This window comes from Cyprinus carpio, chromosome B3, assembly GCF_018340385.1.
Source record: "Cyprinus carpio isolate SPL01 chromosome B3, ASM1834038v1, whole genome shotgun sequence".
NCBI lineage: Eukaryota > Metazoa > Chordata > Actinopteri > Cypriniformes > Cyprinidae > Cyprinus > Cyprinus carpio.
In genome coordinates this window covers 26,845,373-26,865,853 of record NC_056599.1, presented here as the reverse complement: position 1 = coordinate 26,865,853, position 20,481 = coordinate 26,845,373, and the positions used below count along the sequence as shown (strand labels likewise).

The 20,481-nt window shown below is 36.9% G+C and overlaps 2 protein-coding genes across 18 annotated transcripts in view; both read left to right on the top strand.

The window, feature by feature from the left end:
• The first annotated feature begins 420 nt into the window (after positions 1-420).
• On the top strand, positions 421-5,680 carry LOC109057005 (jupiter microtubule associated homolog 2). Its single transcript, XM_019074209.2, has 5 exons — positions 421-658; positions 1,280-1,437; positions 3,896-4,044; positions 4,212-4,254; positions 4,380-5,680. Exons 1-5 carry the CDS (start codon positions 603-605, stop codon positions 4,610-4,612), a joined length of 639 nt encoding a protein of 212 aa, XP_018929754.1. The 5' UTR covers positions 421-602; the 3' UTR covers positions 4,613-5,680.
• A 2,064-nt stretch (positions 5,681-7,744) lies between these two features.
• Positions 7,745-20,481, top strand: part of LOC109055087 (C-Jun-amino-terminal kinase-interacting protein 3-like) — a 28,814-nt gene continuing 16,077 nt past the window's right edge. For 9 of the 17 annotated variants that reach the window (XM_042720531.1, XM_042720529.1, XM_042720530.1 and 6 more), the window contains exons 1-13: positions 7,745-8,577; positions 12,655-12,775; positions 12,878-12,948; positions 13,359-13,447; positions 15,489-15,512; positions 15,799-15,943; positions 16,610-16,838; positions 17,743-17,845; positions 18,056-18,174; positions 18,694-18,705; positions 19,551-19,568; positions 20,057-20,114; positions 20,208-20,360. In XM_042720531.1, the coding sequence (XP_042576465.1) occupies positions 8,278-8,577; positions 12,655-12,775; positions 12,878-12,948; positions 13,359-13,447; positions 15,489-15,512; positions 15,799-15,943; positions 16,610-16,838; positions 17,743-17,845; positions 18,056-18,174; positions 18,694-18,705; positions 19,551-19,568; positions 20,057-20,114; positions 20,208-20,360 (1,442 nt within the window). In that variant the 5' untranslated portion in view covers positions 7,745-8,277. The remainder of the gene's footprint in view (positions 8,578-12,654; positions 12,776-12,877; positions 12,949-13,358; positions 13,448-15,488; positions 15,513-15,798; positions 15,944-16,609; positions 16,839-17,742; positions 17,846-18,055; positions 18,175-18,693; positions 18,706-19,550; positions 19,569-20,056; positions 20,115-20,207; positions 20,361-20,481) is intronic. The other 8 variants (XM_042720526.1, XM_042720524.1, XM_042720521.1 and 5 more) reach the window with 5 other exon arrangements.

Genomic DNA, 20,481 nt, shown 5'->3' with positions numbered 1-20,481 from the left:
CTTATATTTTCTCTATATGATTTTTTTTTTCATATTTTATAATTTATAATTTAGTTTTTTATAGGCTAACATGAGTACAATGTTAAGTCCTCAAAAACTGAGACATTCATAAACAAATCGCCTTCAAGAAATAAATCAAAATAAAATACACTCACTGTACCATAAACAATAGGGGTTTAAACAAAACCACACTGAATAAACAAATCAAAAAACACTTCTTGTCCTTATCACTTCTCGTAATTTTTTAAGACCCCTGTAATTGAGGTTGCGGTCAGGACCACTTGAAATAAGTGATGCACTGAAATAAGTGCATGTAGTTGACCGAGGCACATCCGGGTCTACACTCTGTTGGTCACATTAACCTCACAGCCAATAGAATTCGACTTCAGTCAGATCGATTTATAAGAGAGCCAGTCACGTAATCATATTTGCAGTTCTGCCCTACATGCATAGGAGCTGTCCAGGCCTCTCTGGGCGTGGTCGGTTAGACTTTAAGGGGTTTTTTTTGGCACGCACAGTCTTGCAGTTTATCGGTGTGGCAGGACGCTTCGGCTGTCGTTGAATTTACTGGGTCACGTCGCAGCAGACCGAGACAAGCAGCCATGACTACAACGAACATGTTTCAGGGACTTGATAGTAGTGGCAAACCGAGTTCGAGGTACGGGCCGTGTGCTGACACTTTATCTGGAGCAAGCCGGGGTTTGTAGTTGGTGTGGTGTTGACACTTAACGTTACATGTGTTTATCTGAATCAGCGACCGTGAAAGAGGAACTTTAGCATGGCTAGGCGCTACATGCTGACTCTTATTAGTTAAGCGACGAAACGTGTATTACATTTACACTGTGAGGTCAAAGAACTGGATTTAACTGTATGAATAAAGTGCCATGGACTCTGTGATGTTAAAATATGATATTACAAACTGATTTCAATGCGGTTAAGGTGATATGAGTTGTTAGCCGTTAGCGGCATTTCCTTAAAGTGTTGTTGGTAGAAAACGGAAGTATGCCGCAGGTTTTAGTTTTGTTTAGTGTGCAAGGCTTTAACTTTGGTAAAGAAATCCACGAGTTATTATTAAAATTCAGCTTTTGATGTTAGGTACAACTTGGTGGCCCATAAAAGCCTGACCGCCTAAACTTATAACTGCAGTTGCGATGTTCCGCCTCACGGATCGGGTGGCGCTGTAGTTTTGGGTCGTTTTATTAATGTATAAATTTCAGTAAAGAGATATAATGTGTAATAGTCGCATGAACTCATGCACAAATCTGTGTGTTGTCTGTAGGGTACTAAGACCTCCAGGTGGAGGGTCAAGCAATCTCTTCGGTGGTTATGAAGAAGACACTTCTGCCTCCAGGCGGCCAAACAAGATGTCCTCCTCTATTTTCTCTCCTCAAGAATCCACGGGAGCCCAGGGGAGTCCCAAACGCTCCAATCCCCCAGGTGAGCTCTCCGCAGACACACTGCTTACTGTCTGGGGCCTCTTGCACTGTGAGTGAAAATCATCACCACACTGTTACTTAGTTTTATGTGTTAGAGACTCTCTCTCTTCCACTATGCAAACAAGGGCACTTTGCATGTTATCGTGTCAACATTAAAACCTCTACCTCAGTCTATCTAACCAGTCAGTTAACTTTGTGAGATCATACACAGACTGAACTGATGAATTTAGACATCTAGAGAAGGTTAAAGGTCATAGTGATAAAACACTAACAGCTCCAAGTATTGATCTCAAGTTTAAAGTGCTTTAAGTTCTGGGTTAAGTGGTCCTCTTCTGTTTGAATGGTAATAATGTTTTATGCTGTTTGCATGCTTTGCCCTGAGGGAGCAGGTGCTGACAATGTCTCTTTGTTTTCTCTTCACTGACATATGTGTTGTTTTATAATTGGCCAGGAGGAAACTAACTATGTCACTGTGGTATCATTACTACGGTTTTAGAAATGACCAAATGGACCGGAAAAGCAGGGTTATTATTGTTAATTAGAACTAAAACCAAGCTTACTCAAGGAATTAATACAATTTTAAAAGAAAAGTTTTCAGAATTTCTCATGCAAATGTAAAACATCTTGTATCTTAACTTATGTATTTTTCATTTTTTTTTTTATTTTTATTTTTTTATTGTATTTATGTAACTTGTACTTTTTGGTTACAATTGTTACTACTACAACTACTACTACTAAAATAAAACATAAAAAAAATGTTAACTGAAATAAAATATAATTAGAAAAACTTGATGTACTAAAATAAAACTAAACTAATAATAAAGCTATAGAGACAAACATGTTAAAATTATTAGAACTTTGAGTATATATAATATATATAAAAAAATAAGAGACCACTGTAAAATGTTCAGTTTCTCTGGTTTTACTATTTTATAGGAATGTGTTTCAGTAAAATGAACATTGTATCTCCCAAATTCCAAATAAACATTGTAATTTACAGCATTCACTTGCGAAAAAAGACAACTGGTCAAAATAACAAAAAAGATTTAAGTGTTTTCAGACCTCATATAATGCAAAGTAAACAAGTTCATATTTATTTTAAACAACACAATGCTAATGTTTTAAAAGTGTTCAGAAATCAATATTGACCCAATTCTGAACCTGATTTTCAGTCACAGCTTTCATGCATCTTGGCATGCTCTCTACCAGTCTTTCACATTGCTGTTGGTTGACTTGATAGGTGTTTAACGGGGTTCAGGTCTGGAGATTGGGTTGGCCGTGACAGGGTCTTGATCTGGTTGTAGGGTTGCATGATAAATCACATGTGATTGTCATGCGCATCTCGTCAGTAAAGCTGGTTCTGTGATTAGTACTAAATCTCCATCACCTGCTTCAATATCACGTTCAATAATGAACACAAAGTCCTAAACCACACAAAATAATAGCAATATCACGTTCATAATTGAATGTGATTCATCTGCGATTTATGAATGCGATGTTCGTAGCTTCACCACTTGATGGAAGTTTACTACTAATCACAGAACCAGCTTTACTGGCGAGATGCACGTGTCAATCACGTGATTTATCATGCAGCCCTTTCTTGTGGTCCTCCATCCACAGCTTTTTTTGACCTGGCTGTGTGACATGGAGCATTCTCCTGCTAGAAACGCCAATCCTCAGTGGAGATGCTGATTTAAGAAAAATTGTGACTGGTCTTTTAATCTTTTCCAGAGCTTTATATGAAAAGCATAACATAATAAAAATTATAACAATAGCTTAATGACATTAAAGGAACAGTGCTGCAAAGGCTGCACGATTAATCGCATGCATTTGTCATGCGTGTCTCATCAGTAAAGCTGGTTCCGTGATTAGCGGTAATATCCGTCTGTTTTCAAATGCACCAGGAGTTCATACACAGAGCCGTAGTTCACTGACAAGCTGAACAATATCGCATAATCGAATGCGATTAATCTCAATTATGAACAGAATATTGCGTAGCTTGTCAGTGAACTACGGCTCTGTGTATTAACTGCCGCTCTCCTCCGTTTGAAAACAGGTGACAGACATTTACCGCTAATCACGGAACACTGATGAGACACGCATGACAAATGCTGTCTAATCTAAAAAATAATCTAACAATAGCTTAATGACATTAAAGGAACAGTGCTGCAAATCTGATCAATTGTTTTGCATATATGGTTGTCTAGTTGAGAATATAATCGGACATGATTGTTTGAAATAAAAACTGCTCTCTCTTAAATTAGTAAATTCCATCTTGCTCTAAAATTTAAGCAGCTACAAAAGGAACCTTTTGTTCTGCATTTTGTCGCTTGCTAAATTAACAAATGTTTATAAAGATCTAAGAATGTATGTATTTGTGAAGTTTTAGGCATGTGCATCATGTGTACTAGCATTGGTGTTTCTCAACAAACTGATTTATGTGTCTGTTATTGTCTCAGGTGGAAAGAGCAGTGGGATATTTGGGGAGCCAGGGGCTCCTTCGACTCAGAGCAAGCCAGTTCCCCCTGGTGGAGCAGCCAGTAACATCTTTGGGGGTGCAGAGTCGACCCCACCATCTGTGAAAAGTCAACATCCCAACAAACCAAAGGTAGACCTTTTTCTTCAAAAACATTAAAAAAATTGTACCAACTCTAATCTTTTAAATGGGAGTGTATGTGACTCAACGCAAATTCATAATTATTTATTATGCTTCCCACTCTAAAAATCTGAGAATGTCCACCCATTTCAACTCTAATGCCCTTTTATTCTCTGTAGGACAATTTAAGTGTGGGTGTACCTGCTACTCCAGATCCACCAGGTAAAGCAAACCTGTGATTTACTAAACATTAGTCATCTGCTCTTCATGCCCCAGTTAGTTTCACCTCAGTGTTTACTGTTGGCAGGCAGTTCCCTTTCCCACCGTTTTTCTTCTCTCTCTTGCAGCCCCAGTGCCTAAGATGACTGTAGTTGAGGAAGTGAAGGCGGAGCCAGTGCCCCATCAACCAACGCCTGAAAAACAGCCAGCAGCCCCTGCACCTGCAGCCAATCAGAATTCTGAGCCAGCCACACAGCAACCAACAGAAAAGGACCACGAGCCACGCCTCGGACCCCGCCCTCGCTCTCACAACAAAGTGCTCAACCCACCAGGTGGAAAGTCCAGTGTGGTTTTCTATTAGCCATAGCCACCATTGTCACTTCCTTTCTTCCATCTGCTTTTTAACCTTTTTTGTACTAAAACTTATCCTTTCTCGTTCTTTTGTTTTGTTTTTCCCTCAAGTCACTCTTCATTCCATTTTGGCTTCTGCACTTTTTTTTTTTTTTTTGATTCATTCCTCACTTGCCTTTTTCCTTTCCATCTACTTAGAATCACTGTTGTTGTCGCTCCAAAAACTGGATGGTTATGTTTGCTTTCAAATGGTTTGCATTGACGGTTGTTTCTCTATATGATCATGTTCTCTCAATTTGCTAATGTATTAAGTACAAGTTTGCCTCATGAATCTCAGAGCAGTCTATGCAGTGTTCAGCTGGTATCACTGTTGGTCGCCAAACAAACTCTTCAGTATCAGCGTAATCAGATCTTCCTTTGAAAACCAGTGAATGTGTTCTGATGGCAATTTCTTTTGTGCAATAAGGTGACTTAATTTCAAGTTTTTTTTTACTCTGCTCTTGCATTTTCTTTTTTATGAGTAAGAAACAGTCAAATGTAAGAGTAGTAGTTTTAGATGGCTAACCAAACACACAGTTTTTGTAATTGATGATCGCCAAAGCACACGTGTATGACAATGAATAGAATATGTACAATCAGGCACCTTTAATATATCACCCTATTAAAATGCCAAACATGCATTTGAATGTACCCTTAAACTCTGAGAATCGTCTGATATGTCTGATTCTGTACTTGAAAAGGGTTGCTGCACCGTTCATTCTTTGATACTTTCCTCCCATTGGCCATCTGCTTTATTCTTTACATTGCAGTTGGAAGGTCAAATATGACACGTCTGTGTGAGTGTGTGTGTGTGGGCATTTCCCGCATTACTGGTGCCATCCCTGCCCAAAATGCTTCAGTGGTTGCTTGGCAATGTGACTGGCTGCGATGATGTCACAGAGGCCTGTTTCATACAATACACCTCTGCATTGTTCATTTGTATGCCGTTTTGTATTGCTTATTTTTTTCCATGACAATAAAAGGATGTTTTACCATGTTGCTTGAAATAAACTAACAGAAATCTTCATTTGAAAAGTTACTTGTGTGCATGTGCTTGCTGAATTATTTATTTATTTTTAATTTTTTTTTAGGTTACTGAGTCAAGTCAGTATTGTTCAAAGTAGGAGGTGTCCGTGATTCTTGAGTACAAAACAGACTAGATGATTACAACTTAACTGATTTATGTAACACTGAATTGATTTGGATTCATGTTTTTGTGCAAAGTCTTGGTCTAATTTTTCAGTGTCATCACTGTCAGATACAAAATTAATCTATACTTGCCATATAAAATATTTGTACATATATAAGGATCTATTTAAACCTACTTATTACATAACAGGTAAAATATGGAAAAAGGACCTTCAGGTATGTGTGTTTTTTTTTTTTTTTTTTTAACCCTCGTTTTTTTTTTTTTTTTTTTTTTTTTAACCCTCTGGTATTCCACATTTCCTCATTCCTGCAGTCAAAAGAGAGAAATTAAATGAAGTGAAAGTACTGTATATTATTTGAATATTTTTTTTGTTCTTTAATGTTTTGTATTTGTTAGCAGGTTTCATGGTACTAGGCACCTGTAAATTATGCACCGTTTGTTTCTATATTAAAAAAATATATATTAGAAAAAAGATTTTCTATTAATACAGTGTTTAATTAAAACTGCAGCAAAGGTATACATTAAAGTCAGGTTGGTGCCATCTGGAAAGTCCTAGATGCCTGGGTGTGTATAGCCCTGGTAGTGTGTGTATTATTATTGAAAATAAATATAAAAATATTATATATATATATATATATATATATATAAACGCATTTAGTCCTTTAGCAGATGATATTATTGAAAGTGACTCGCACATGAGGACAATGGAAGCAATCAAAATCAACAAAAAAGCAATGATATGTAAGTACTATAACATGTCTCAGCTTAATGCAGTACATGTAGCAGGGCTTTTTTTTAAATTATAAATTAAAAAAAAAAACAATAGAAAAGAATAGAGCAAGCTGTTAAGATTTAATTTTATATAAAAATGTATAAAAAAAAAAAAAAAAAAAAAAAAGTCTAAATAATCAACTTTTATTTTCAAGAAAACAACTTTTTTTCAAGAAAACAAGCAGTAAATAGAGTGCAAGTCTAAAAGGGGCATTTTTTAAAAAAAATAAAGAATAGAATTTAGGGTTAACTAAAGATGGAAGGGGTGTGTTTTTAGTCGTTTCTTGAAGATGGTTAAGGACTCAGCTGCTGGGATTGAGTTGGGCAGGTCATGCCAGCAGGAGGGAACAGTTCATTTAAAAGTCCGTAAAAGTGACTTTTTTGCCTCTTTGGGGTGGCACAATAATACGCCGTTCACTTGCAGAACGCAAGCTTCTAGAGGCACATAAATCTGAAGTATTGAATTTAGGTAAAGGGGTGCAGAGCCAGTGGTGGTTTTGCAGGCAAACATTAATGCCTTGAATTTTATGCCAGCAGCTATTGGTAGCCAGTGCAAATTAATAAACAGATTTTACTGTATTTTGCATGTAAATATTTTGGACATTTCCTATTTATTTCTTATAGGTGCGATTTTAGGAGCATTTAACGTTTTCTAACTTTTTTGCACTGTATATTCATGTAACAAGTGCCACAAAATTCACTTAGTTTTGTACTATTTTTATAAAATAAAATAACATTTATCTAAAATGACCATCAAAGACCACCAGAGGGCTAAATAAACGCCCTTCACGTTTACATTTTGTTAGGAGAGTAATAATGTTTCTTAAAAAAAAAAAAATACTACATGAAGTATAGATATATGATTGTGATAGTTTTATGAGTATTGTTCCTGAGTCAGTGCAGAAATGCAAACAACAAAATGTTTGCAAAAACTTCACACAGGAATTTAATTAAAATGTACAGTTTATTTTTGAATAATAAGAAATAAAACTCGTATAAAAAAAAACAAGTAAAAGATGGATTATGTATTAACCAATGCACTAATGTTTGCGTTTAATATTTGTTCACATGATACATTAAGTAGCATAATTCATGTCGTTAATGTTTGTTGGAGCACAGCAGCGATGAGACATGGCGCTGTGACGTCAGCGGGCCCCCTCCATCTTCATCATCATCATCATCATCATCATCGTCAGTCTGCGAGAGTCACCGACGGAAACAGCATCACGAGCCACCGGATCGATCTGTTATGCCAAAAATGCTCAGTCTCACATAACGCTCCGATTGTCAATGACAACGGGAGCCCATAGGCACATCGCACGGTAGCTATTTATTCGCGTATTTATTTATTTATACTCGGGTGTTTTTTTCCTCCATTGATTTCTCGGTAATGGCTGGGCTCGCGAGCTGCGGCTGTGAGAGGCAGGTGCATCGTCGGACCGACGCTCGCTGGGCGTGATGCGATGCGATGGGTTTGGCTCCAGCGCAGCGACCGAGCGCTCCGTCTGATCGACAAATACTGAATATTAAGCGGTCTTGCGTCCCGAAATCCGGCTGTCGCTGGTGCCACCGGGCCGTGGAGCAAAGCGGCATCATGTGCACCCTGATGGCATTGTCATGAACTCATAATAGCCGTTTCGCCATTTCGATTCGCGTCGCCGGTGTGTTATTTACTCTCTCTCTCTAGTAACGAGCTGCCACCAAACGCCGCCAGGATGATGGAGCTGGACGAGGTGGTGTACCAGGATGACTACGGGACCGTGTCCGTCATGTCAGAGCGGGTGTCGGGCCTGGCCAGCAGCATTTACCGCGAGTTCGAGCGCCTCATCCAGAGCTACGACGAGGAGGTGGTGAAGGAGCTGATGCCGCTGGTGGTGAACGTCCTGGAGAACCTCGACTCGGTGTTAACGGAGAACCAGGAGCATGAGGTGGAGCTGGAGCTCATCAAGGAGGACAACGAGCAGCTCATCACGCAGTATGAACGGGAGAAAGCGCTGCGCAAACAGGCGGAGGAGGTCAACCATGATAACAGTATTATCATTTCATCACACACCCTTTCATTCTCTTCGTACACTGTCCTGGTCACACACGAGGGTTTTATTATGTGTTCTTAACGGGGTGTGTAAAGAGCCCTGTAAACACTGACACTGGCTTTTTAACCCTCTAAAGCCTGCCATATGAAACAATAGTGAGAAAAATCTGTTTTGTTGAAATAGAACCGCTTATAGAACCTATACACTATATATATATATATATATATATATATATATATATATATATATATATATATATATATATATATAAGATGTTACGTTTTTATGACGGTATAACAGACCTAAAATGTATATAAATATAAATTGTAACCCTCTCCCCTGGTTTCACAGACCAGTCTTAAGCCTAGTCCCAGACTAAAATGTAATTCTCAGCTGTTTCGACTGAAAGAAACCTTGTTTTGTCTCGAGATGCACACCAGTTTTTTTCTAAGGCATGTTAATAAAAAAATTACATGAATGTCCCAATTGAACTATGGCCTAATCCTGGCTTAGTCTAAGCCCTTTCTGTGAAACGGGGCCTAAATCTCCCCAAAATATGACTTTGTAAGATGATATTTAAATGCATGGTTTTATGCTCAAAGCTAGTTTTAATTGTTGGGTCCATAGCATAATGCAATGCAACACAATGATGACTGAGAGATATATATATAATTGTTCCTCAGAAGCCTGTTGTATCATATTTAATATTTCCTTTTTTAACATGATTTTTCTTTAAAAAAATCATATTTGGACAATCAGGTAAACCAAAGTTGTTTCAGTCCAGCTTTAAATATTACTATACTAAGACTATGGAAGTTATTCTCACGTTTAGCCTATTTTTTATTAATTATCATCATTAAGTATTTCACTGCAAAAACATGTACCACAACCAGAAGGGGAACATTTTTAGAATCATACTTAAAGATCTTTCACTTATTAAAAAGTGTAAACTATCAGTTATGACAGAAGGCACATTTGTGAGCAACAGGTTTTCCTCCAAAGTTTTGATCATGTTGATAATTTGGAGGCCATAGAAATTCATGCAGCAAATATGATACTGTAGGCTTTATACACTCTCTGAAAAAAAGGTACGAAAGCTGTCACTGGGGCGGTACCTTTTCAAAAGACACACCTTTGTACCTAAACAGTCCATATTGGTATCTTAAAGGTACATATTAAGACCTAAAGTGTACATATTAGTACCTAAAAGGTACTGCCCCAGTGATAGCTTTTGTACCTTTTTTTCTGAGAGTGTAGGGTTCAAGCCTCTATTTATACACATTAGTATGAAATGCTACCTTCTTTCTTTACTTGCACACAGAAACTCGTGTTGAAAACAGCTATTGCGGTTTGACCTGGTCAGTTCATTGTCCTTGACCCTGGGATGTCCACTTGAGAAACTTAAGCCAGCAATGCACTATAGTCATATACAGTTCTTCCATCAACTTCTCTGCTTTGTCCCGTATAGAAAATTGTATGTGTTGCTCAGCCCATACTTGCTGGAAACAAATCTCTAAATCTCTTACAAAAGATTATCTCATACACGTTTATACATAAGTAATGAGCAGACAAACACTGTCTCTCATCTCTTTTGGGTGTCAGCACGGGCACTGCTGCTACGACTAGACAGCTACAGGGAACAGATGCCCTTTATGACTCCTCACATGCATCGTCACTACATGCTAACACATTTTCCAAACGTAACTATATTATCGACTGCACTCCCCGAACATTATTGGGATCACTCTTGTGTTAAGCTTTATAGCAGAGTTTAGACTGTAGCATGTAATCAAAATGTGAGTGTGTTTCCTCTTTAAGTGCAAGTCGTTGTTGTAATTGTAAAGATTTAGTGTGTGGATATATAATGGAGAGTACGTGATGATAGATCTTTCATAACTGAGCAATGTACTTTAAGAGCTTACTGGATCAGAAGACAGTAAAAAATACAAAAAAGAGAAAGTACAGGCTGTTTTTCAGTATCGTTGATGTTACAGAGAAGGAACATCTGCTTATGAAATACAATAACTGCAGTGATGCTTCTCACCCATTAATTGATTACTTCCATTTTGTCTCTGAATTTCAACATGAAAGCCGGCCACATTATTTATTCTTCTAGATCTATTTCTTTATTTTAAAGATATTTTTCTCTTTTCTTTTTTATTTTTAAATGTTTATTCCAAAGAATCTGCATTTTAAAATAATGTTTTTTTCCCCATTTTTTTAATTTATTTCTAGACAATATTTATACATGCTCCCATAAAATAATATATTAATACTATAAACTATAAACATATAATGACCAGAAAGAAATAGGCTATGGTTTAAAATAACACAGTTAATTAAATAAAATAGTTAAGTGTTAGGGATTTTATTGCAGCAGTGCAAAGACTTATTTGCTTGGGGTGCAGAGGACAAAAGTGCGAGGATGATTTGCAGGGAGGGTGATTATGGGTAATCAATTTTCTCATAGAAGGAGGATGGCTGACGCTGTAACCCGATTCTCATGTTATGAGACACAGAGAAATCACAGAGCGAGTGAGATAGTGAGGGATGGAGAGAGGGAGAGGGGAAGTAAACAGCGTTCTCCAGTTTCACATCCTGTGGGATTACGGCAGTAGACTATAACGGCCACAGTAAGAACATTCACCTCACTGTTTCTCGCTCTCTTCCTCTCATACAGACTCATCCATGTGCAAACACATATTCTGAATGTCAGACAGCTTGATATAATACAATTATCGATCCTCAAGAGAGAAATCAGTGTCTAATAACTCTAATTGAACATCTTTACAATGAGCTTGCATTTTAGAATTTTAGCTGTTATTTAGCTTTAGAAAAAAAGTGACGTCTAACAGTATAAAAGCTTAATGTATACAGATTACTTACGACGTACACAAGGCATAAGAATGTTTTTGCTTCATATTCACATCTTTCTGATGTATGGTGGCATGACAGGTGCACTTGGCTCTACTCTAGCTTGTCACATGTCATTTTTTTCATTAAAATCTCATATCCCTGCTAAATATGCAAGACGAATGCAAGCAAGAAGTTACTTCCTACAAAAAGTGTAAACACTGTGACTCTGCATATTATTCATTATTTTGGTGGCATCCCAACCAGCCTGACACAGCAATATAATCTCATCCAATGCCACAAGTTTTGGGGGAACCAGCTGCAGACAGAGAGATCTAGAAACACTCATTATTTAGTGTATTCCATTCAGTGTGACTAGTGATGCAGAAAACACACACTTCACCTTTAATGGCTGCTCACAATTAAACTGCAGTATTGAATGAGGGATATTGTTATGTCAAGGTATAGCAAGAACTCAAATTAGCACTCTGGAATTACATTATGAAAAGCATTACATAAGATTTAATGCCTCTATAGTCACATATGTAGACACACTTCTGATATGAGGTGTGTATAGTACTCTAGAAATGACTTCTTGTCAAAACACTCATTAGAATGACATGATCGGCCTAGTGTGATGTGTTCACTGAAGACAGATTTTAAATTTATAGTGTTAGATAGAGTGCATTTGGTTTTTCCCTCTCTTTGCAGTGCTAGGATTACTGAATTCCAGGAGGCTGTTTGTGGCTGGGCCGCACTGCAGAAAGAGCCTATTGTGTTCCACTTAAATCCATGCAGCTCAAAGTCACCACACACTGCACTTGGAGTGTGTGTGTGTGTGTGTGTGTAATGTACCCGGCTAACTGTGTGTGTGAATGCGACTGTATTGTATTCGAAGAACAGTCCCTTCTCATAAAGTCTTTTTGACCTTGTGCTGTTCTGCTTCATAATGTGGTTATGGATAATTTTGCACTGAAATCAGTTTACATACACACACACTCTGCAGTGATATATCTCAAAGATCACATACATCTGTCTGTTTTATCTATCTGTCTGTTCTAGCTGTCTGTTCTATCTATCTATCTATCTATCTATCTATCTATCTATCTATCCGTCCGTCCATCCATCCATCCATCCCTCTAATTTAGGCTGTAAAATAAAGGATCTAACCTTATGTGGAATATGTGTGTGTTTGTGTGTTAACAGAAGTTCATTGAATTTGAAGATGCCTTGGAGGCAGACAAGAAGGAGTTGCAGACCATGGTGGAGACTTTGGAGCTACAAACAAAACAACTCGAGCTGAAGACCAAGAACTATGCTGACCAGAGTGAGTCTGTGCACTCAACTACATTTGTTCATGCACACAAATTGATACAAACAGAGATTTGAGTTTCTTGCACTATGCATTTGTGATGTTCCTCTCTTGTAGTCTCTCGTCTGGAAGATCGAGAATCAGACATGAAGAAAGAGTATAATGCCCTTCATCAGCGCCATACGGAGGTCAGTAAAACCCCCCAGCACAGAATGATAACTAAGTTAACACATGATAATAGAAAACCTGGGAATAAGGATTAAAAAGTGTGTAGGAAATGTAGGAAAAGTTATTGAATAAATAAATAAAATATTGTGAAAGTTAATGGAAATTTCCATATTGGATGTACTTTTTTCTAGTTATTTTATTTATTTTTAAAACATGTTTTACCTGCTAAAAATTGCTTTTTGTGATTGTGATCTTGATACATTTATTTTTTTGCATGGAAAATGTTTGGAAACATAATGGAAATTCATTAGTCTAAAGTTGTGGGGACACGATTAGCAATAAATTGAAAGGTACAATTACAAATACAAAGCTCCACTTCTTGAAGATGTCAGCATATACACTGACATTGTTTTCTTGTCTTTTTCTTTAGATGATACAGACATATGTGGAACACATTGAGCGCTCAAAGATGCAACAGTCAGGCAGCAATCAGTCCGAGTCTACAGGCAGTGGACGGACGTGAGTAACTTGTATAATCAGAATGATGTGGCCATTCCAAGACTTTATTTACTTGAGGAGTTCGGAATATGCATTTGGAATTCATTCGTGTTTTGCACGTTTCTTTTGTGCTATTAAATAAACATGTTTTGTTGGTGACCAGTCGGAATAATTCCTCTGATTAGTTCTAAACAGAATTGAATATTTAGAATTTTGAACTGCAAACTCACATACAAACATATACATTGACTGAAGGATGGACTTACAAACCATGTATTGGATGATTTTGATTTTGATGATACAAAATGGCCCATTATTAAGACAGTTGTCTTGGAGACAGTGTTGCTAGGCGCTGGGTGATGATGCTCAGTGACAGTTTGTCATGTCTTGCTTAGTCAGAGCTAAAGTTGTGGCTAGTAGTCAGACTCAATTATAAACACATCTCCACACATTTCACACATTTCTTTTTTCATTTAAACACAGTCAGTTGATTTCAACTGATTAAACATTGCCATAGACAACTTGCAGTGTTCAATTTTGGTACAGATTTGTGAGAGTCAGAAGTGATGCCTTCTGCCTAAGAAAAACAAATAATGTTTACTTAATTTAATGTTACTAATCTACTAAATCATTAGATACAGATATTTTAGATGGGTTTAGGTTTTTAACCTAGCAGAATGAGAGTCAACTGCACTGATAACTCATTTACCAGCAGAAAGTAGGAAATATTTTTGTTTTTTAGGGGTGGACGATATACAAACAGAAAAAACTAGAGAAATTTGTCAAGTCAAACAGAAAAGATAATGTAATATCGATTCTATTCACGTTACCTGATCTACTGATGTTGTACGTGGTCAGGAAATTTTATTGGTTTGCGCGCTTTAAGTATTGCAGTTAAAAAAAGTGATTTTAAGCCGTTGAAATGCAATCAGCAGCAAAAGAGAACTCAAACCATCTGAGAGACTGTTTCTGAGTGTTGTCAGAGAGGCGTGCACGTGAAGACGGTGTTCATAGAGCGCGGGAGTATTGAACAGAGTTATTTTTGACTCTTTATAGTCCTTGAACGGTTAAATACACACACATGAATGTGTCAAAATGCCTATCTTTGCAAGTATCCTCTTAAACACCGGTCTTAAGTGAAAGCAAACAGTCGAGAAAGAACACGCATGTGTAACAGTACATTGGATCCGGGAAGCTCTTAAAGTGACAGCAGTCTATTATTCCTGCTTTCTGCCATTCGTGTTAATCAAACAACAAAAGAGAGAAAGTCTCTCATTGCTCTTGACTAAATCACTTTTGTAATTTTAATAACAAGAAATATATATTTAATTTACACAGTGAATAATATGCAGCATTTTTATACATTTGATTACTTTATACAGTGTATTATGTAGCATTTCTTATGTATTTGTTCTACTGTAGTTTTTTGTCCTATTGCTTGTAATTAGTCTCTTATTAGCTTCCTGACTGTTTACTTGTCTTTTTTTTTTTAATCATTCTATTAATATCATGATATAAACAGTTACAGTTTTTTTTGTGAAATTGACATTGGTGACAAGAATTATGAAATTTCTATGGTATCAAAGATTTTGATATCATAAAGACCTTATTTAAAGCAACAATAACTATGTTGTGATATATACTGTTACAGTGAAATAAAATTACTCATATCATGATATCAAATATATATATATATGATACATAATATGGATAAATATAAGATTTTGGTCATATAGCCCACCCCATTCTGTACATATGCATACTTTATCATAATGAAATACAAAATAACATATTATGAAATAATTCATTTATTCATTCAGTTATTCATTTGCACAGCCCTTAATTAAAAACATGCTGAAACTGCAAGCAAGCAACACTTTGACTGTCGCAATTTCAGCATAAGTCAGTTCCATGTATTTTTTACATGCTGTGTATACTGTACGTAATGTGACGTTATGTCCTGTGTCAGTATAGTGTGACTGTGTTTGTGAGTGTGCGTGTGTTCACCTTCTTTTTGTTTGTTTCTTTCTTTCTGTGCGTGTGCCGCTGTGTGTGTCTGCAGTCAACGACACAACTGGAGGAAAAGGTAAAAATGCTGCGCAATCTCTGACAGCTCCCAAAACCCCTGTGTCTCCCTGCAGTCATTATATCTGACATTTGACTCCTTTAAAATAAAAAATTAACCTGCCGTCCACCCAAACACCCAGTTTAACAGTCTTGAAGTCAGAGACTGAGAAACCTGTACCTCTTTCTCCTGTCTGGTTTTGTGTCTCTATGTGTTTTCACCCTGTCCGTTGCGTTTGTTGATGTGCCAGTGTTGGTTTAGTGTTTGAAATATTTATCCTTTCCTGTCTCTCTTTCTTTTCCTGCAGTAAAACAGAGCGCCCCCCATCACTGAGTTTGTTTCCTGGCAGAGATGGCATGGTACGTGGGGGTCCTGGGGGGGCTAGAATGGTTTCATCAGACGTCTGGCATTCCAGCGATCTCAGCAGGCCTGACTACGCCCCTGGCTACCAGGTGTGACAGATATGACTCCGCCCTAAAGCGTCAGGGGAGGAGTCATGATAATCATCATTCTCTCAGCCACGCCCCCTTATGGCCTCCAAGGGTCCACGATTTTGGTTTGGAGGTCCATCCTCTGCCTCTTTGTCCACATCTTTGTCTTTTTTTAGCCATCTGAAATGAACAGATGTGTGTTAAAAAAGCCGTTTTAATTAATTGAATCTCTCCTACATGAAGCATCTGTCAGCTGTGCACACATAACTATACAGCTGTTCTTTGAAGAAAGAGAAAAAAGAAACGTTATTCTTCACTTCCTGTTTTCCAGATGACTCAAGTCACATGAGTATAAAGCAGTTTGAGTTATGTTTGACAAAGCTTTTTTTCTTTTTTTTTTATCTGTGGACCTTATATGTTGCCGTAGAGTTAGATAAATATCTTGAAACTGGAAGGACCTAGTGGTACTTCACAGATATTTGTACATGTTTAACATTTGCATGTGTGTATTTGTATTACAATATATTTTTGTACCGTACAAGCCTCGCTAGTAAGTATAAATGTTTATCAGTCAAACTAGTCAAAGCAATACCAAATTAACTAGTTTAAAAGGTTAAGTTTAGAAGTTTAGCAGAGTGTGTCAATTATTAAAATATGTGTGTGATATGTTGTTCTCTCTGTGTTAAGGAGGATGGCTCAGATTCAGACTCGGTCGCAGCCACACCCAGCAGCACAGGGAGCAAATCAAACACTCCCACCTCGTCTGTTCCCTCCGCAACTGTTACCCCTCTGAATGATGTGCTGGTATCGGTGCGAGGGTTCAACATGTCCCAGGGGACGAGCTGCAAGAAAACAAAGCGTCGTAGTAGAAACATGGAGGTGCAGGTCTCTCAGGAAACCAGGAACGTCAGCATTGGTGAGAAAGGATGAACTGAGACAAAGAATAAACACTAAATAAAAGAACAAAGAAAACTAAAGATTGACCGATGATGTTTTTTTTTTAAAGGCAGATGCCAATGCTGATGTTCATCAATATATCGATATATATTAACATATTCCCGTTGAAGAGTTTGGGGTCAGCATGATTTTATTATGTTTTTAAAAGAAGTCTCTTTTGGTTACCGAGGCTGCGTTTATTTGAACAAAAATACAGTAAATACAATATCCTATCATTTGAAATAGATTTTTCGTAACAATGAAAAGTATTTACAGTCACTTTTACACTGTTAGTTTAATGCATCCTTACTGAATAGAAATATTTTAAATCATACTGTCTACAAAATTTTATTTTATTCTAAACTTTTATATTTTAAAGGAAATTTAAAAATTATAAATAGCACATCCACAACATTGTTTCAATAAAATTAATCATTTTAATATTTTTAGATAATATTTACTGAATATTTAATTCATTTTTAATAGTTAAAATTAATCATATAATAATTTGATTGTATAATAATCGTATAATGATAACTGTAATTTGAACTTGACGAGTATTAAATATTCTCCTTGATTTTGGTCTGCAGTCTTATTATAGTATAGCTGATGCTAAAAATGTCAGATATCAGCCTTGCTGATAAATTGATCGGCCACTACTGGAAACCCCTCCAGTCACTAGCATTATAAATAAAGAAACAATTTGTACCAACATTTCATGTACATCACACATAATGCATTGATTAAATCCAAACATGATTTGAAAATGTCAAATGAAGGCATGAGGCTTTTGTGTGCATTCTACAGATTGCAGAAGTCCAGTTTTTCATTTCAGGAAAAAGACTGTCTTCATTTCATTTTCATTTGTGTGTGTGTGTCTGTAGGCATGGGCAGTAGTGATGAATGGTCAGAGTTTCAGGAAATTATAGACTCAACGCCAGAGCTAGATATGTGCTTGGACCCTCGAATCTACGGAGGAGGAAACAGGTAGACACATCATTCACACAATTAAATACTGAATAAAAGTACAAAACACCCGATCGATACAAAAAGACCATCCAAGTTAAACTTCTAAATCATTAAAAAATGCTGTTAAGAAAGTGGCTTTGTGTAATCTAAAGAATTCAGCAAAAAACATTCAAGCTCTGAAATGAAATAAGAAATAAGAAATAATGACGAAAGCTCTTGTTCCTTTGAACCTTCTCAGGGCATAGTGAATGAGGCATTCGGCATCAACACAGACTCTCTGTACCATGAGATCAAAGACGCCAAGTCTGACATCATCGGTGATGTGGACGCAGGAGCAGAACTTCTCGGTAAGCTTCAGCGTGCAAATGATGAACATTTTACCTCCGCAGTTGATTGACAGTTTCTCATAAATGCAGGTTACCTTTGGATCAATGATATTTCAAGATCAATGACATTTCATTTTCTGTTTATATTTTTTTTAAGTACCATTGCTAAGCGTACGGTGGCTAAGGGCCTTTCTTCCGTACACTGTGTATTGCATGCCTTTTGTCAGGAAGGCCCACTGCTGGACATATCCCCAAAGCAAGGTCTCTTGGGATATCATGCTTGCTTCATGGCTGTATCTCCTGCCCCCTAAGCACATTTTGGTCTTATGAAGTTATCCTGAGTTGTTTCATTTGAGGAATTCCTGTTATTTATGTTGGCAGTTTTCTGATTTGTCTTGTTTCATTATCAAGGTAGAGCTGTTGATTTGTTTATCTCAGTGTGAAGGTGGATCTTTCTTTTGATTGGCCGTCTCACTCAATGACCCTTGACCCCTCTCTGTGCTTCCTTCCTGTGTGTGCTTCACTCGGCCACGCCCCTAGGGGAATTCTCAGGTGTGTATCTGATCACTGATTGGTTGGTATTTTTAGTTCTCATTCTTTTTTGCTCTTCATGACTTTTGCATGGATTTAACATCAACATGAAACACAATTAGTCATATTACTTTAAACACAACATTAGACTATATGACAAAAGACTATATAAAACGTTTAAAAATACACTACTGCTCAAACGTTTGGGGCCGGAAAGATTTTTATGTTTTGAAAGAAATTCATACTTTTGTTCATCAAGGAGTTTTAACTGATTAAAAGTTACAGTGAAGACATAAACTTTCTATTCATCAAACATTGTAAGCAGTAAAAACATATTCAGCACTGATAATAATAAGCAATGTTTCTTCACCAAATCAGTCCTGCCACCACAGGAATAAATTACATTTTAAAATACATTATAATAGAAAACAGTTATTTTAAATGGCAATGATATTTCACAATATTAATGTATTACTGTGTTTTTGATCAAATAAATCAGTCTTGGTAAGCATAAAAAGCACAAAATCTTCCTGACCACAAACATATCAATTTTTATAAACACATCCCCAAAAAAAAACTATATATTAAAAAACAAACCCTCAAATAAATCATAAACTAAAAAAATAAATTTTTAATGAAATCGCTATATAAATTAATTTGTTTTATTGAATTATTAGGTGTGTGTGTGATGATAAATATATAACATGTACCTGTCCATTTGTTTTTCTCTCTTCTCTTAATCTTTTCTTTTAATCCCATCTCTCTTCATTTCCATCATTATCTTCTTATTTTAATCTTCTCTTCTGTCATTTGGCTGCTTCCTCCTTCCTCGCCACTTTCCTTTCCTCTTCGGCTCTCTGTTTCAGTCCGGGATGATTTCTTTGGTAAGGCTCATAGCCTCCTTTTCCCCCCTCATGTTATTTTCAGTAGGACATTGTGATAGGTTCCTTATTTGTAGCTATGCTTTGATGAGATGTTCTCCTGTGCTTCTGCTCTTCTAATCCTATTAACTTCGGCTGCTCAGTGCTGTGCTTTCGAATGCATGGCTTTGCGGCTCATATGAATCATATTACCAAGTCAGTTTGGATGTTCTATGGTTTACTCATCAAGTTAGACCGTGATTATACCCCTTTAGATGTCTTGTAAATAAAACCCTTAAAGGTCATTGTTCAGTGTCACAATAAAGAAGAGATTTCACTGAACTAGTAAATAGCTACAGAAGTAATTCAATGTACTGTAATTCTTTGTGATTGTGGTGTAATTTCAAACAATCGTGATGTAGTTTGAATCAGCTGTCCCTTAGTCTGTTGATCTGAGACTTGGAAAGAGTTCATGGTGGTCTTTACTCCTGCTAACTCTGTATATCCCACAGGTATGGGGAAAGAGGTGGAAAATCTGCTAACAGAGAACAAACAACTTCTGGAGACCAAGTAAGACAGAAAGACAGACAGACAGAATGTGTGTTTATAAGCCTGTGTATATATGCGTCTTCATGCTCTAATGGAGTCATCTGATGTCTGTAGAAATGCCCTGAATATTGTGAAGAATGACCTGATTGCTAAACTGGATGAGCTGTCGAGTGAACAGGAAGTTCTCCGGGAAGAGCTGGAAACAGTCAAACAGTCCAAGAGCAAAGTGGACCTGAGAGTGAAAGAACTGGAGGAGGAACTAAAGAGGTCTGGATCTTTGTTTCCACTGAATTCTTATGTCCCAACATTGATGTTTATCGACAGATTTTACAGATTGTTCCTTAAAAACAGTTTTAACCCTTAAATGCATATCTCAAGTCTTTAGCGA

What these genes read in the sequence shown, in the direction of transcription:
- LOC109057005 (XM_019074209.2), top strand. Translation starts at nt 603, where the DNA reads ATGACTACAACGAACATGTTTCAGGGACTTGATAGTAGTGGCAAACCG. An exon ending in AGTGGCAAACCGAGTTCGAG is followed by an intron (nt 659 to 1,279) that starts GTACGGGCCGTG and finishes TGTTGTCTGTAG; the next exon opens with GGTACTAAGACCTCCAGGTG. An exon ending in TGCTACTCCAGATCCACCAG is followed by an intron (nt 4,255 to 4,379) that starts GTAAAGCAAACC and finishes TCTCTCTTGCAG; the next exon opens with CCCCAGTGCCTAAGATGACT.